Below are 17,502 nucleotides of genomic sequence, written 5' to 3' on the forward strand. Positions count from 1 at the left end.
TGACAGTATCTATTCACATCACTGACAAGTGATGAGAATGAGCAACTGAAAACACTGCTGAATGCTGCAAGTGAAATCCTGGAAGACTAGTGCCTACAATTTCATCCTGAGCATTTTATAATGATTTTTAACAGAGAAAGGAAAAATCATCAAAGTGAGACAGGGCTAGTGGGGGTTGAAGGTTACCTCCTGAATTCCCTGGGGAGGTCAGCAACAATGTAAAGCCTCAGGCAAGCAGGGAAGAGAAGTTAATTTAAACCCATTTTGTGGCTCTTCTGGTGATTCCAGGTTCCTTCTTCTCCAAGTTCAGGACAGTGCATTGTGTGAACATACATGAAATGAAGAAACACTGAAGGAGTGTAACACATCTGTCTCAGATTCCAGCTGCCCTACCTACTCCTTAGTCTTCTTCCTGTCATCCTTCTCAGAAATAAATTCTTGATAAAAATGAAACTGAGAAGGAACAATCTAACAATACCCAGTGCAACATCATCTGTTACGCTACTTCACAAAAGGAGATCGTGTGATTTTTTAATGATCTACATAGATGTTTTCTGTCTACATAGAGTATATTTTCTAATGCATATAAATGGTTGTTTCTATAGTATATGAAAGTAAACAGGGGAAAAAAATCCCACACTGATGGCTAGACCAGAACACATTTTTAAAAAGCACAAACCTTCTTTCAGCCAAGTATTACTTTACTTCAACAGCCTACAGTCTTCTGTCATGAACAAAACCCATTCAAGCACTTCTGTTTAATTTACATATTTGTACTTCAGTGAAAGAGACAAGCATTCTGCTCTTGGCAAATATCCACTAAACAACCTTTTTATCTTCCTTAAAACTTCTATTTCTCCATGTCTACAAAAGCATGTCTACAAAGCCTCAGCTGCTGATATGCCAAACCTGTCACCTGTCTCATTCACATCAAACACTGCACTTTGTGTGCACCCATCTACTGGGTGCTTTTGTCTTAAAACCGGGTTGTAGTCTCCTTAGGGTAGCGCCCTTCTTCCTAGTGGTTCTGACACCAGACAGCTCCTATCTCTGACTGGGATGCACCAGCATCGTCACAGCTCCCCTAAACACAATGAGCCAGACAGATCTAACAGGAACAGAACCAAGCAACAAGAAGCAATGTGCATCGTCTGAGGACAACTTATCAGCATCATAATCCCCGTCTGCTAGGATGAAACATCATCATCTGACTCAGCAACAGGAAAAGTCCAACAGCATAAATTCAGGGAGGAAGTATTGGCTAAAAAAGGTAAAGGAGGAACTTTTCTTTTACAGCAAAACCTAATTGTGGTCTCACAAATTTACCAGCATGAAATGAAACTCATAACTGCTGTACATACAATCAGTTAATTCAGTGTCATTCTGATACTTCACTAGCAGTAATTGTATTGATTAAGAATATACAAAGGCACTTGGAATCACATCATTAGATCTGAAAAATATGGATTAATATGCCCTGTTTTTCATATTAATTCCATAATACGATTGGAATAATCAGTAAATAAAATACAAATGAGCTAATGCACATCTGTGTGAACAGTAAGTATTCCCCAAGAAAACAATAAAGAATAATACTAGTTATTCCTGCCAATCTGAGCAAAATGGAATTAGAACTGGAGAATAATAAAGATTTCATTTTTGTAAATTTGTTCCTTCCCTCCTAACTTCCTACAGAGCTTGCAATTGCCTAACTTGCTACTATTTAAACCAGGCCTGTTCACATTTGTTTTCATTGTTGTGAATTTCAGCATGTCTGCCCTGCTAACTAGCCGAGAATAGATATCTCTAAGCATATTCCGGGCTGCTTCTGTTGCTAAATGGATCTTTATTGCAACTTGAGAAAAAAATGGCTCCACAAAAGTTCACAGAACACTGAAATAAATAATCCAAGACTAATACAGAGAGATGAAATTACTCTACTTGACATTTTCCCTAGCTAACCCCATCTCTTTACATCCCAATCCACCACAGTATGTTTCTGAAAGAAATGACCTCTTTTTACCTCTCTCAGTATGTAGCCCAACCTCTGTAAATTCTGTGATGTCTGGCTTTTAGGGATATCACAGAATCAACCCTGTCCCTGAGAAATGGAAAGGGATCTATTGTATGCATTTTGTAATCTATCCCCTTTCTCCTAGTACCTCTTAATGTTGGTATTAATTTTCACATCACTGCTAAAAATACTGCTTTGTCTAACTGAAATTCTGTCCTTACCATCTCTCAACCACTCACCTCCTTTTACATATGATCTCCAAATCTTCTTTGGCTTAATTGACTCTTTAGTGAAGACCTTTGTGGGCTGTATAAAAGATAAGGACTGCTGTATTAGGTTAAGCAAATCATAGTGTGAAGATGAACAGTTAATGCTTGCTATTACAGGAGAAATTTAATAACTGCAATCCAAACCAGCTTGCCTGGAAATACTGAACACACCTAGTGTATTCACACAGATTTGTCTTCAAAAAATCAATCATTTCTGCAATAACGTAGGAATTTTCAGCTTCTCCATGACAATCTAAGAGGCTATCTTGGGGAAAGAGAGGTACATCCTCCCAGAGGGATTGCCATGTATCTATAGTGCCATGAGGCCACGCAGCTCTTTCCAGGCAGCAGTCCACGCTCTCTACCCCAAACTTCACAACAGAAAAGCCAGACAAAAGACAGTCTTTCAAGAACACAGACTGTAATGCTGAAGAAACTGAGCAGACTGAGTAATGTTCAGGCAACCTCCTGGTTTCTCTCTCTCTTCTCCTTCCCCCTATTTGGACCACTATCTCAGGAAGACAGGAGAGCCACTCTACTACTTCTTTAACTGCATGAAGTTCAACAAGGCCAAGTGCCGGATCCTGCACCTGGGGCTTAATAACCCCAAGCAGAGCTACAGGCTGGGAGATGAGTGGTTGAAGAGCTGCCAGGCAGAGAAGGACCTGGGAGTGATGGTGGATAGTCGGCTGAATATGAGCCAGCAGTATGCTCAGGTGGCCAAGAAGGCCAACGGCATCCTGGCTTGTATCAGAAACAGTGTGGCCAGCAGGGCTAGGGAGGTGATTGTCCCCCTGTACTCAGCTCTGGTGAGGCCGCACCTCGAGTACTGTGTTCAGTTTTGGGCCCCTCACTACAAGAAGGACATCGAGGTGCTTGAGCGGGTGCAGAGAAGGGCGACGAAGCTGGTGAGGGGCCTGGAGAACAAGTCCTACGAGGAGCGGCTGAGGGAGCTGGGCTTGTTCAGCCTGGAGAAGAGGAGGCTCAGGGGCGACCTTATCGCTCTCTACAGATACCTTAAGGGAGGCTGTAGCGAGGTGGGGGTTGGTCTGTTCTCCCACGTGCCTGGTGACAGGACGAGGGGGAATGGGCTTAAGTTGAGCCAGGGGAGTTTTAGGTTAGATGTTAGGAAGAACTTCTTTACCGGACACTGGAACAGGCTGCCCAGGGAAGTGGTGGAGTCACCATCCCTGGAAGTCTTTAAAAGACGTTTAGATGTAGAGCTTAGGGATATGGTTTAGTGGGGATTGTTAGCATTAGGTCAGAGGTTGGACTCGATGATCTTGAGGTCTCTTCCAACCTAGAAATTCTGTGATTCTGTGATTCTATTACACAAAGAGGTCTACGACTGCTGTGGAGCAGTGGCTATATGTTTACAGGAAAAGGAATACCAGAAGCCTTACATTTACAGTTTTGTCAAGAGACTTTTTTTTCCAATGTTCTCCCGAGATCTGCAGAAACTAACACTGAGATCTGGTGACTGTGAACTGAACCGGGGGGAGGGGGGGGGAGAAAGTGGAGGGGACGGGGCATGAGTATGTTTTACCTTGTGGACCACTAAAGTATTGCCAAGATGAGGAACCTTGTGCAGCTAGTAACAAAAGGCTTCTCCTGGATCCATTTCCCTTACTCATTTGGAATAGCTGCCAGAGCCCAGCAGTTTGTAGACCGCAATCCCTGATCTAGACTGGCTCTGAACACAATTAAGACAACCCAAAAGTAGGGAGGGACAGGTGAACAAATATTTGCCTGGTTCTGCATGTGCATTTTACAGCCAAAACAGGAAGACATCATACAAATCTGTATTTAGTCACAGGAGACTGAAACCATACACATTCATTAGTGATTTAGCAGTGAATTGCAATGGTGCTGCAAGCTGGCCTGACAAAAGAAGTCCTGCCTGTTGCCCCTCTGCCTCCCGGCAGCTGAAGAAGGCTGGCAGAGATGCCAGGTTTGGGGCAGGAGAAATTCTCACAGCCCATAGCTGACAGACCTGGCAGCACGTTGTGCAGTTACGTATCTCAGGCCTCAGAAATCACAGCAGCCTCAAGCACAATTGCTGTGATGCAGCCCCTCCTTGAACCCCACATCCAGGCTGTCCCATGGCTTGTTCTGGCTCTGGCCAGGAAGCTAATTTTCAGCTTAAAGAGCAGAAAATTAAGCTCAGAAGAAAAGGTTGACACGCTTCTGACAGTTCTGCTCCCTTACCACAGGGCAGGCAGGAGCATCAGTGTGACTGAAAAGAGGGCCCATGCAGCCAGATGCAGCAAGAAGGCGACAGGCCTCACAGTCCTGGTGCAGGTCACCTGGAGCTGCCACAGAAGGGTGGCGACAGCACCGCGGTTCTCCCTGGGCAGGATCTGCCGTACTACTGCCCAGCCACCCACTCCTGCCCCTTCCCCTAGTGCCACTGCTGGCATTTGTGGGGCTCACAGGTGGACTGGACCAGAAAAATGGGTTCAGGAGAGAAGTAAACAGCTGTGCCACTGTGCAAAATGCTATACGGGAAGAGTGGCACAAGCGAAGATGCTTCAATATGCCTCCTCAGGTTCATGTTTTTGAAGTCAGCTACCTTAAAGAGTGAGGGTGGGCAAAGCAGTACTGGGAGGTCCAGTTACTATGAAGTCTTAACCATAATTCTGCCCATTATGTTACTGGCTCTTTCTCCATACAGTTCATATTTAAGGTTATTACACAAATTGTTTATATAAGATCATTTCCTAAGATGAAAACAAGTGTGGCTGAGTAAACCTAATTAGCAGCAGTATTAATAACTGGTATTAGAAGTACGCTTTTTTTTGCATTCTTATTTTGGAACCTAAATTATGTATTCTCTTCATTTCTCTGCTAGCCAGCTCAGCTATGTGTATTCCTATTTCCTCACTAACTGCTATCTTTAATTTTAAGACAGCTGCATCACTGATGATAAAACACACAGAGATCAAACGTTCACATTCTTGTGCCAAGCTTTCTTCCAGAAGGAAATTTACAAAAGGAATAAATAATGAAAAGTCATAAATCATAAATCTTTAAATACCTGAACAGTACTTGCTTCTAACGATCACTGGAAATAATGGTCCAATTACATTTTCAGCTCTGTTGTAGATATCTGACATTTTTGCTTCAGCATTTTTTGTTCAGAATGGCTCTAACTGAGCACCACAGACCAAACATGTTTTGGTGGTGGTACTCCGTGTGGAGCCACTACAATGGGCTCCTGGCTCACGTCCCAGTAACACAAAAAGAAAAACAAAGTCACTGGGCAGCTTACTTTTCTCCACCATTTATTAACCTCTCAAATATTTGTCATCTGTACTCAGCTATAAAAAGATGCTGCTAAATGATCAGATCAGACACATTGATTACTTCTTACTTACTCAGAACTACATTTGACTTTGTGGAATACTAATTTCCTGCATGCATTGTAGAAAAAGAAGTCAAAATGCTCTGTGTGTGATGATATGAGTGACTATATGAAATCTGATTTTAAGATCCCTGATCCAATTTTTCTGCCAAACTTGAGAAAATAATTACAAGATTCAAAAAATTCATTTTGCTGTTTCAAATATAAGTGCCAAATGTGTTACTTGTATACGCTTGACTTGTCTGAAGACATGAACCTTGAAAAGGACTATCTTTTTTTCTCAGTATAATTACCCACTCTTTCTGCCTTTCAACTGCAAGAGATAAATGGAGCATATGTGCATGTTTTTATGGGTTGGGACAGAATCTCACAGAAGACACAGCCAAGGAGCAAGAGTCATCAAATGTGACTCCACGGTATATATTATCAGACTGCCCTTGCCAGGACTGGCAGGTGAGGCAATATGCTATGTTTCTGAGCACAACTGAAAGTAAGAGTGATTTTTCATTTTGAAAGAACTTCCCATAGCTGCTTCACAATATTCAGTGTTCTACAAATTCTAGCATCTTCTAGGAATTTTTTATTTTTTCTTTATTCATGGTATTTTATTTATCTAAACTATAATACTCATTCAACTAGGCAAGAGGGGGAAAACACATTTCCTTCCAAGAAAAGGGAAATGTATCTACAGCCAAATTGCCTTCCCACATTGCCCCCAAGCACCTCTCCAATCCTACTATGAGGAGGTTACTCAAGGAGAAGCTGAGTACTTGCTTACTGTTCTTGTTCAGCATTGCTACTCTGACAAATGGGAATTGTCCGTTAGATTCTCTTCAAACACTAAATCAAATAAATATTTATCACGTAGTTTTCCATTTGTCTATTGTTTTCTGAATTTATTCCCACCACCCTGTGTCCCTAAGGATGATCACGTCAAGGACTGATGACAGGAAGCTCCTGTAAGGAAACACAGCTGAAATGTAGGCACACATATGAACCCTATGCCTTACAATGTTATGAGGCAACCAGCACCTTTCTATCTGACAGCCACTCAATCTCTTCTGTGACTAGAAGCTCTCTTTAGCAGAGGCCTCCTTCTCTCCTTTGTATCACAGCACCCAGCACAAAACAGAATTGCAAGGCTTTAGGATATGCACAGTTTGCAACAAAGGCTGACAAAACAAACAAACAAGCTTAGATTTTCCAAGCTTAGATATATTTATATATGCCTAGATATATTTAATCCTAGTCCAGTGTTGTTATTGCTCTTTGAAAATGAGGACAAAATTTTATTTTAAATTATTTCTTTAGGACCTTCAGATTGCAAAATTCTAACCTTTCCTGCAAAATGTTTAAATCATCTACCAAGAGAAGTCTTGCCTCTCTCTTACCAATCTCACCGTCATTGTATCCAGCTCTGTTTATCTCTAGAGCTGTCCTTAGGGGCCATCACAGTGACAACTCCTCATTACAAAAAGAAAGGTTTGTATTTTTTTCTTCCAAATTCACAGAAGGGCTTAAAAGACCAGGGATCCTTGAACTGGATCAAGTATGTGATGAACAGAAATTAAGTTATTCTGATATGTATGCAGGTAAAAGTGCAGCAATTCAGACCAAGGATTCTGGGTTTTGTCTTTTGTTTCTCCTCTACAACGCTATTTATTCTGGTATTATTATAGATCAAATGAGAATCACTAATAACAACTGTAGGTTCCATTCTGGGACTACTCTGGCTAGTTCTCTCTTGGTCAGATTGAAGCTCAATTATATGATTAGCTACAGCAGAAGAAATGGTTTCCAACAGAAACTGCCATTAGGATCTCCAGAATTCAGAATACACAATGAAATCACAGATATTTTACAGATCATCAGACAGCTGAATCGGATAACAGAAGATGAGGCAGTGCAAGCTTTTCTTTGAGGCATCGCTATTCACTCCGGTGTTTGGAAGGGAGGCCTACAGATGTACATCGTCTCCACATGGCTGGAACTGGAGAAAGTGATGTCCCAAAACCTTCCCTGGCGGTTCTGCAACAATTTAGCTTAGGCAAAACCTACTTATGTAAATCTGCAGCCCTACTAACAATTTTGTCGACATTAAAGAGCTCTGATGACATATAGACCTTCACATTTTTCATGATGAAGTTCATCACTAACGTATGAAAAATGTATTTGTCACAGACTCCTACTCATCTCACACTTCCGTCTTTGTTATCTCTCCTGCCATATGCTGTCACCATGTGACTCATTGCCAGGGACTATATGCACAGCCTCTGCACTAGCCAAATTGTTACAAGCTGTGACAATGATTGAACCCTGAGCACCTCCACTCAGAGCAAAACGAAGAACTTGAACAGACCTCTAAGCATATTACTTTCATATATGCAAAAATCGTGCAAAAATTTCAGAGGTCTCTAAAAGTAATCAGTAGTTAGGACTGCATGAAGACATTACTTAGAAATATTTGCACATACTGCTTTTATGCAACCACTTTAAAACAAAATAAAAGGGATTTATTTATTTTTTTTAATGCTATGCTAACATTGTATAGGACAACTGGCTCTTGAATGGAACCCAGGATACTCCAGGAAATAATACATTCTCATTGTTGGGCAGTTATACAAACCATGCACATGGAAAATCAACTCTGTTATAACAGTTATGTGAATGTTGGAGACATTACCACTTACAAATACCTTGCCATTACACCTACAATCTTGCTAGAACACTGCCTGCATTCCTGCTCTTTCTTTTTATTCAGCCTTGTAGTCTCCGAATTTCAAGAGCATGTGAAACATTTCCCTTAGCGTTCTGCTAATGGTCTATCAAATTCCACATTTGACAATCTACTGAATGTGTTAAAAGATAAGCTTTTTCCTTGGTCATCTGGGAAAAGTAAATTGAAATATAGGGAAATCAGAAGTGAAATTATTGTGTTTACTGCTATAGTAGCTAATTTGGTGAATGAACATGATTATTACTGGTGTCTTGCACGGGCTCTTCAAGGCTGCATCTAGTGAATTGTAATGTCATCTTCACAAACAATATACTTCCAAATGCCCAGAGCTTGAGTGCTTGAAAATTGAAATAAGTGAATATTCATTGGCCTGGCAATGTTGAAAGTGGCAATATTTTAAGAATTAACACTTAGATTATGTCCTTCTCTGTCAACTAAAGGATCTCAGATATATTCTTATTAAATGCACTTAGAGTTGATAAAATAGTAAATCAGGTTTTCACAATCATTCCAATTATATAATTGCAAAGAAATCAGCATGGCACCTATGCCTTAATGGAAGTTCAGTAAAAACAAAACAAAACAAAAAAAACAAACCACACATTGATCTACATTTTATCACATCAAATTAACTAGGGAAGAAGATGGATAAAAAGGTGGCTTTCAAATAAGTATTTCAGCACCTCCTTGAGAAGCTGTGCTATACAAAATATCTTCAAATAAACCACTTCCAATAAGCTTCCAGTCTAGAGGATTTGAAGTCATCACATTAAAAACACAAAGGGGATGATGTTCCAGCCTGTAAGCTTTACAAACTTGACACGTTTTCTCAATATTAATTCGTGCACTAGAGGGAGCTCCTGCAGCTTTTTATCACAATAGAAACCTAAAGACAATACAGGGAAGATAAAGGAAATAAAACAAGAGATTTCAGGGAAAATAAATAAATAAATAAATAAATATATTCTTCACCTGGTATCAAGGATAACAGCTTGAATTTGCACAACTTAATCTGCTTACATTTTCTGTGTTCAATATATTTCCTTCAGCACAAAGGATATGAAGAAGTACTTTCCTCCTTTCAGGATGCGCACTTTCAGCAAAAGATGGCACATTTATGTAGCTATTTTTTTGAAGCAGTCATCGAGATTAAGTTGTACAAAACGAAAACTATCATGGTTTTTGAAGTGAGATGTTGTTTAGTTTCAGTGTTGTTGTTTGAGTGTACTACAGAAAAAAATGTATGTGAGCAGGTAATCTAAGTCTGTACCATAACAAATACAAAGAACTGAAGTCCGTACCATAACAAACACGGATAAGAGGACTTCATTAACACTGCTCAGTCAGCCTTCATTCTTGAAATTCTGTTTTCAAGCACATTATTTTTCAGCTTTCCTTTCATGCAGGATTTGTGTGTAGTTTCTTGAGGATTTGGGGATTCTTTTAGCAAACTGCAATATTGAGCTTCCATTACAGAAAACAACATAAAACTTATGTATTAGCATGGTTAGAATGGTTTGACTATCAACTACTCGAATAAATAGAGTAATTGTCATTAGTCACAGAGTTTTACTCTTTCTGTAGATTGTTCCTGGCATCTCATAGGAAGAGTTTGCAAAGGAGTTTCAGACATTTACTGACAGCAGAAAAAAATACACTCACAGCACCAAGCTCTGCAGTAGACTGGAGCTTCAAGCTCTGCATGGATCAGTGCTCCATTCTTACCTACATTGATTCCTGTGTCTCTACAGCTCTGTTTGGCAATGTACTGTTCTCCAGAGAAGAACAGACTCTTTCTTTACTCATTTCCTACTTGGGCACCGGTAGAAGGTGTAAAAGCACAGGGGAGACAACAGTTGTTTTCATTTACAGTCTGTGGCTTAGTAATCAAAATGTTACTCTAGCAGCTAGAATGAACAACTGCAAGAAAAAACATACTGCTAAGCATCAACACAGTAATGCCCTAGCAGCACAGGACCAAAGGTGTAGTTTGGGAATACTGCACACGCAATGCACACAGCCTGTGTGCAGAAGCTAGTGGTTAACTCTAACACACCTCTAGTGAGCCTGTTTCAACAGATTTTTCAAGGCTTAACAATATGGCTTATTTTAGCCATAGGGAGTCACAAATGGCTCTCCCTTCTGCCAGAGTAAGCCCTAAGTGTCAAGCTACAAGCCAAAGGACAGGATTGCTAGTGTATCACTGGGAAAAGCTATTTAACATGTGCTAGGTATTTTCCCCCAACCTCAATGTCACAGAGGTTTGATCCATTTCAATTTAAAAATCAGCCAGAAGTAAACTCTCAGCGTGAAAAACTCAGCCTAAACAGTGAGAAACTGGCCAAATTGTAAAAACAGGATCTTGTAGTGGGAACAACCACGCAACCCTGCTGCCAGCTCTGCTGGTAATATATGAAGACATAACCACTGCCTATTCTGTCTGCATGCTGGAGCCCAACCTCCCCTGCCTTCTAAGCATTCTTCTGTATCTTTTCCAAATATGTATTTGAAATTATTATTGATTTTGTCATTTTGGCTTTATGGTTATATTCACCTGGCAGCCCCAGTTATATCCAGATCTGTTCCATCAGAATTTTCAAAAACTGGAGCTAGTGAGACCATTGCAGAGATACTAGACTGACTAGTTAAAAAGACAGGTGCTGTGTTATTTTCCCTTATGTAAAATGGCTTAAATTTGATTTTGTTTCCATTTCTCAAAATATAACTGAGGACTGCAACATACTCTGTCTCAGTATTTTATGCTCAATTTAACTGCTATATTGCATTAAATGATGTGCAATAATGTAACCCTAAATGCAAATGAATTCTTGTTTGGTAAAAGAAAATCTCTTTGCTGCCTTCTCCAAATAGATTTTTTTAATAGATTTTAACAAACTAGGAAAACCAAACATCCCCATATGGTGAGAAAATTTCAAGGCATACATTAGAAGAAAAATCTTGTGTTACTCATCAGAAATATAATAGATGTGACAAGAGAAAAAAATTAAGCTATGAAAATAATTAGCAAATATGGAAAATCATCTATTACAGTCCTTGTAAAAGGCTCAGCACAAGCTAAAAGAGAAAAACAAGCATCTTGTATTTCAAGAGTGGAATATATTTGATTTCATTTGAAGCAAATTATTTATAGATACAAACTTTCCTGGGAAACTAAAACAAACAACAAAAAATATATAAATGTATCATTATGACTAGAACTTCTGAAGAAATTATGTTATCTCCTTCTAAGAGTGTCATGTATTCTACCACATGAAAGATTTAGAGGAACTTTTTCTGAATTTCAGAAAGGTCCTCATTCAGTGTTTGTCATTACAGAATAGCCTGCAGGCCCCTCTGGGGGGTGCGGTTGCAGTCCTACAGGCCTCATTTTGTCCATATAAAGATATAAAATAATTGAAAGATGACCTGCAAACACAATCCTCTCCCTTGATGAATGCTTGTCCCAATGCAGTAGCCATTTCTGCAGCCATATAAAACCATAGAACATACAAAGCACATAAAATACACAAATTCATGGCTCTTTTTCTGGTGTCCTGGTACTTTGTATTTCAAATAGCTGGCAACACTTCTGGGAATTTGTCCCTGCAATCCCAGTATCTCCCAGATCATTCAAAAGAGCTAGACATGAAGATCTACATATTGTGTAAGCAATGTAACAGTTGTACAGTTTTAACCTGCAGAAATGAAGCTTGCACACAGTAAACAAACTACACAAATATGTCTGTTGCACTTACCTTTCTTTTGACGTAATTGGAGAAAACTATGGCCATATGGCAAAATCAGAACTAGGATTCATGAACCATTTCTATGCTGTGTAGATTCTGCCACATTTGTCATGGGACAATCTGAGATCCTCCGGGATGAAGCAAGGTGACAAGCATCTGTCACATATTTACTCTCTCAGCTTTTCTCCACTGAAATGTCTACAGAGTGTGGGAGGGTGAAGGATGGCTGCTTTTTTGTTTTGTTTTGTTTTTTTGGTCTGTCTTGGAAAGGAAGTTAATATGGTTTGCGAAGGACCTTATTCTTGCAAAAGTCATTGAAATGTTTGAGCCTGTCCCAGACAAGTTCCATCTCCTACACAGATGAAGATTACTTTGTGCATTAAGTCCTCTTGTGCTAGAAAAACCAAGCTACTGGCAGCAATATTAATCACAAAACTTTGCCCAGTTTCTAAAATACTTTGGACCTGAAAGCACACATGCTCCTTAGCTGAGCATCACTACCCATTTATGGAGAAATATCACCTTCTAGGACAGCCTAGAATGTTTTTAGCTTGTTACCTCTACCCACTTCAGAAAATAAAATGTCTTTCAGTTTGGATTCTACACCTGGTACTTTCTTTGAGGGGGTCAAGCAAGACCCCGATCTGTCTCAACTCTTATGTACAGCCTTGAAATGCCAATATCTTAGAGAACACTTATAAAAGTTTGTAAAATGCTTAGGGAGAAAAGATACAAAAGTATCTAAGAATTATTACCTAGTGCATGGAAAAATGTTTATTTTCATATAGGGTAAGGCTGTCAGGAAGTGGTACAGCATTAGTGAATAAGATTCTAGAAAAAGGAACTGCATACTGTTACATTTATACATTTAATAAAGGCTAAATGTGACAATTAAGAAAGGTCAGTACCCTTGAGGAAGCAGGACAGACAGACAGGGAGAGGTGGAAGTAGTTATTTTCGCATTAAGGAAACACACTAAAATATTCATTGTCTTTATCTGCTGTCAAGAGATGTTTTTTATGGAACAAAAAAAAATCCTTTAACCTTTTAAAGACATCACACAAATGCATCTAATTAAACTCTTATATACAGAAAGGAGGCATCCAAGCAACTGTGTATTACTGTAACTTTTCTACTCCCACCATAAAAAAGTCTAAAAATTCTGAACCTTCGCAGCAACATCTGATACTATTTCTTCCAACTATTATAATCACTTCAATGCCACCATAGCAATATTAATGAGTTCTTTCATGCTGGTCCTGATGTGGTGAGACCAAAGGCACAGAACTTTTTACAAAGGGCACCTGCGATGTAAAGCTGCTCTCTGAACACAGTAGAAAACTCACCCCGTACAAAAGGCCAGAACAATGTTTATGCATCAGCTAAGACTCAGTTTAGCCTTCAAACAGGACTTAACTATGAATTTTATGATCCATTGGCTATGCACTGGGTCTTGTCACAGGGATGCCTTTCTTTCTCACCCTCACCATGTTCCTTACAGAATGATGACAATCAAATTGTGACACAAACTTCAACAGCAGCACTTTGCTTTCTCTAGTTTTATAATAAAATATCTAAAGAATCATTACAACTTGTATACTACACTTGTATCAATCATATGCGTCACAACTTCACGCTATACTACTGCTTTTTTTTTTTTTTTTTTTTTTTTTTTTTTTATTATTAACAAAAATTCCCCCACCAAAACCAAAAGGCAAAAATAGGTGCAATTTACCTTATTACAGTTTTTAGAGACTTGGCAAAGAGAGCTGCCTGACATACTGTCCTTATCTGGCATTCCTAAAGTAAGGATAGAATACAGAAAATAAATACTATACATACTTTAAGTAACAAAAGAAACACTTATTAATGGAAGAAGCAATTTGATTTAAACATTTATTAATGGAATAAGCAATTTGATTTTTTTATACTTTGAAAAAAAACATAGATGAATGTGTACGTTAAGTGCAAAACATTTATTAAGGCAGTTTTTCTTCTCTTAGGAACATGAAAAAGAAAGTTAACTTCTGTAAATGCTATAAATACAGTTTGTTAGAAGTAGTACCGTCTCACAAGTAAGTAATTTAAACATGGATACAGGAATTAGTTGGTTTTTTTTTTTTTTTTTTTTTTTAACCACTACCTGTGTTTTAATACCTCAAATTCAAATGTGTCGTGTTTGCACTTCCTAGCACAGTTATGCTATGCTACATTATTGTTTCACAAATAGACTATATTGATCACATAACATATTACCCAAAATTTACAGACATGACTGTAGGCCATCAGATATCACCCTGGCCGTTGTCTAAATAATTCTCTGGCAACTAAATAAAAATACCTTGACTTACAGAAGTGATGCATTCCAAAGGCTGCCCTTGGATTCATGTCTACACCATTATCCCACAGTTTGACAGGCTCTCATGATGCAAAGCCATACCCAAACTTATTTACCTATGCAACTAAGGTCAGATAGCAGCATGTTTAGTTCAGGTTATGTGTCCCAACATGAACCGAAGTTCCCAAGCAAGCAAAGTAGCCCAACCTAACTTAAAAATAAAATAAAATAATAAAAGAAATCACTCTTTGTTAAATTCATTTTACTAGCAGGACTCACAGCTGCATTCTATAGAATTCATATACCAACTACAACTAGTTAAATATTATGCAACATAATACAGTATGTTTTAGTCAAGAGGTCTGTCCCACAGCGCAAATTTGTGCACAACTCTGTGTGCAGTTGTATGCAGTTAGGAATGCAATCAAGCAAGTTCCAAACTATTTCCTCCTCTATGGAATATTAATACAGTGGTAATGCTGAATTGAATTTCATATATTAATTTCCACACCCCAAAACAGAAGACTTTCATTCGTCATTTTTCTTCTCTTTTATAATTTTTCTAGCATTTGATTTCTACCTCCTCATACTTACTGTCATTGTTGGAGCCAGTTTCCATAACACCATAAGGAGGAGTGAGAAGTCCAGACATATACTGTCGATATTTCTGGAAGACAGCAATGGCAAATTCCGTCAGGTACAGATAACTAAGTCAGTACAGATGGATAATGTGGTACGTACATTTGTGTCTGCTGCCTTGTGCTTCACACGCATATAAACAATCTACGACTGAGCCAGTCAGATGTCTTTACTCTTAATGCTACAAGACCAGCTTTCTTGATTTAAGCACTCTGTCTTTATTTTATCAAAATTTGTGCTAAAAGAGTTCCCTCCTTGATCTTCCCCAAAGCATGACTTTGAGAGTTCTAGTACATCAATATTGTACTTAGTTGTGTGATTTCCCATAAAGGCTGTTTTAAAGCTTTTCTGAAATTACACTACTCAGCTAAACTCAAGCTAGAAAGCTGATTTATTGTATGAATGGAGATGATGCTGTGAACTAAGAATTCATAAGACTCACATACCGCTACAATTTCGGTACCGGATTTAAAACATACAGGATTTAGTGCTAGGACTAAACATTTAATTCCAACACACTAAGCAAGCAAAAGTTTGTTTTTCAAAACCACAAGGTTATGAAACACACAAACCCAGCACCAACTCTACATATACATACACACTAATACCATAGTATCAAATGAGATTTTGTAACTGTAAAAATAATGCCCTTTGTACCACAGTAAACTACATAACTGTAACTGATGTTGGTAACTGGTATTTTTCTTCAGTGAATGCTGGTGACATGATCAATAAGGTTCAAAGCTCTGTCTAGGGTTTAAAAAAAAAATCACAGAAGCTAAAATATAATATGAAGGAAAAAAAAAGTCCTTTTATCTCATACAAATCATTCAATAAATGAGACATTTCTGTTTTCAGTCATGCTAGATTACTGCCATAGTTAAGGGTAAACAGTTATAATGCCCCTTTCGAAACTCACAGAGCAAGCTTGTGCAACAGGGATGCTGATGGTCAGCATAAACAAAATTGTAATGCCATCCATAGGTTGTGCAGTGAGCTGAACATGAACAAACAACTAGCTGAAATTCATGTAGGTTTCAGCTAAGGACACATTAATTGAGTTGGAAAACTTCCCTTTAGTCCAATTTTAATGTAAAAGATTTATCCTTTGCTTTATGGAGCTGTAGGGATGTTTTCACTTTTTAAATGTTATCTGCTGGATTTTAACAGATGTTTGCATTATACTTTTAACATTTTTTTCTTTTCTGGAGATGGATATGAAAATCTCATCAGTTCTAGCAAGGAAGAATGAATGTCTTGCATTCTAAATAATAACAAAACCTGCAAAGATTACATTAATCTAAATAATCCAATCCTATTTTTAGACAAGCTATTACATCCTAAAGCTTAGTAACATATTATTTAAATCTCGCCCATAATCCAGCTGAAAACTCATAGGAGCAAAATTATGTTTTATTCCAGGTCAGTCACACAAAATACATACTACTTAATTTGAGGATAAAACTCTTATTTTCTTTCCCAAACTCTGCCTCCAGTTCTACGCCTGGAACTCAGCAAGAGGAAGAACACAAGAAGTAATTATTTTCTCAGTTCAATAAATAAACCATATACATAAAACAAGGGAAAAAACTCATTTCAGTTGTCAAAATGAAAGAAAGGAAAACATATCATAAGGGGCTGAAATAACATTTTATTCAAAGAGTAGATAAATGTTTTGTCCTATTTTCTACTGAGCTCGGTTTTGAAATTTGGTTTAGAAATAGAAAATTGAAATGTTTCATTTGGAATAAGATAAAATTAAATTACATAGGGTATTTTTTTCCTGTTCTTTCTCATCGTTCAGATGATATTCAGTTATTTGTTCTGTTTTACCCATAACAGCATTTTCCCAGAAATACATTATTAGTCTACATTTAATCCAACTTGATAAGGAACTTGAATTGTAGAACAATAGTAATTTTCTTTTAACTTTTCAAACGTATGCATTGCCTATACAACTTTCATAATCGTCACACACTGCATGGCAGTTTCCTTTCTCATTAATTCTCTAGTATTTTTCCTGCTTATTCTTCTCACAAAATGAAGCATAGAACACACCATACAATTTCCAAAAGATTTGGGGGCCCAGCTTAACAAAAAATACCTGCAGAAGTCTTACAGGCATGATAAGCCAGAATTGCATTTAATACTTTAAAGCCGATGTATACTCTTCACACTGAGCACCCAATGTGCACGATTCCACATTTGTGCTAAAAAGACAACTCTGTAGGTCCCTTATGTAACTGCCCTGTGTAATGTAAGGGATCAGTTGCAAAAAGCTGTGCACAACTGTGCACCATCAAGCAGCGGTACCCAAAGGTATTGTAAGCCAATACTTTATGGTTTCTGGAACCCTATTCACATTTTAGGAATTTGTCCTTTTTAAAAAACAACA

The 17,502-nt window shown here is 38.3% G+C and overlaps 1 protein-coding gene across 3 annotated transcripts in view; it reads right to left on the bottom strand.

Annotated features, from left to right (window-relative positions):
* The window catches only part of RAPGEF4 (Rap guanine nucleotide exchange factor 4), a 153,419-nt gene that overhangs the window by 63,433 nt on the left and 72,484 nt on the right, over positions 1-17,502 (bottom strand). For all 3 annotated transcript variants that reach the window (XM_032190242.1, XM_032190244.1, XM_032190245.1), the window contains 2 exons: positions 15,063-15,135; positions 13,866-13,930 (listed from right to left, as the gene is read on the bottom strand). In XM_032190242.1, coding sequence (XP_032046133.1) covers positions 13,866-13,930; positions 15,063-15,135 — 138 coding nt within the window. The remainder of the gene's footprint in view (positions 1-13,865; positions 13,931-15,062; positions 15,136-17,502) is intronic.

The sequence above is a fragment of the Aythya fuligula genome, chromosome 6 (assembly GCF_009819795.1).
Source record: "Aythya fuligula isolate bAytFul2 chromosome 6, bAytFul2.pri, whole genome shotgun sequence".
NCBI lineage: Eukaryota > Metazoa > Chordata > Aves > Anseriformes > Anatidae > Aythya > Aythya fuligula.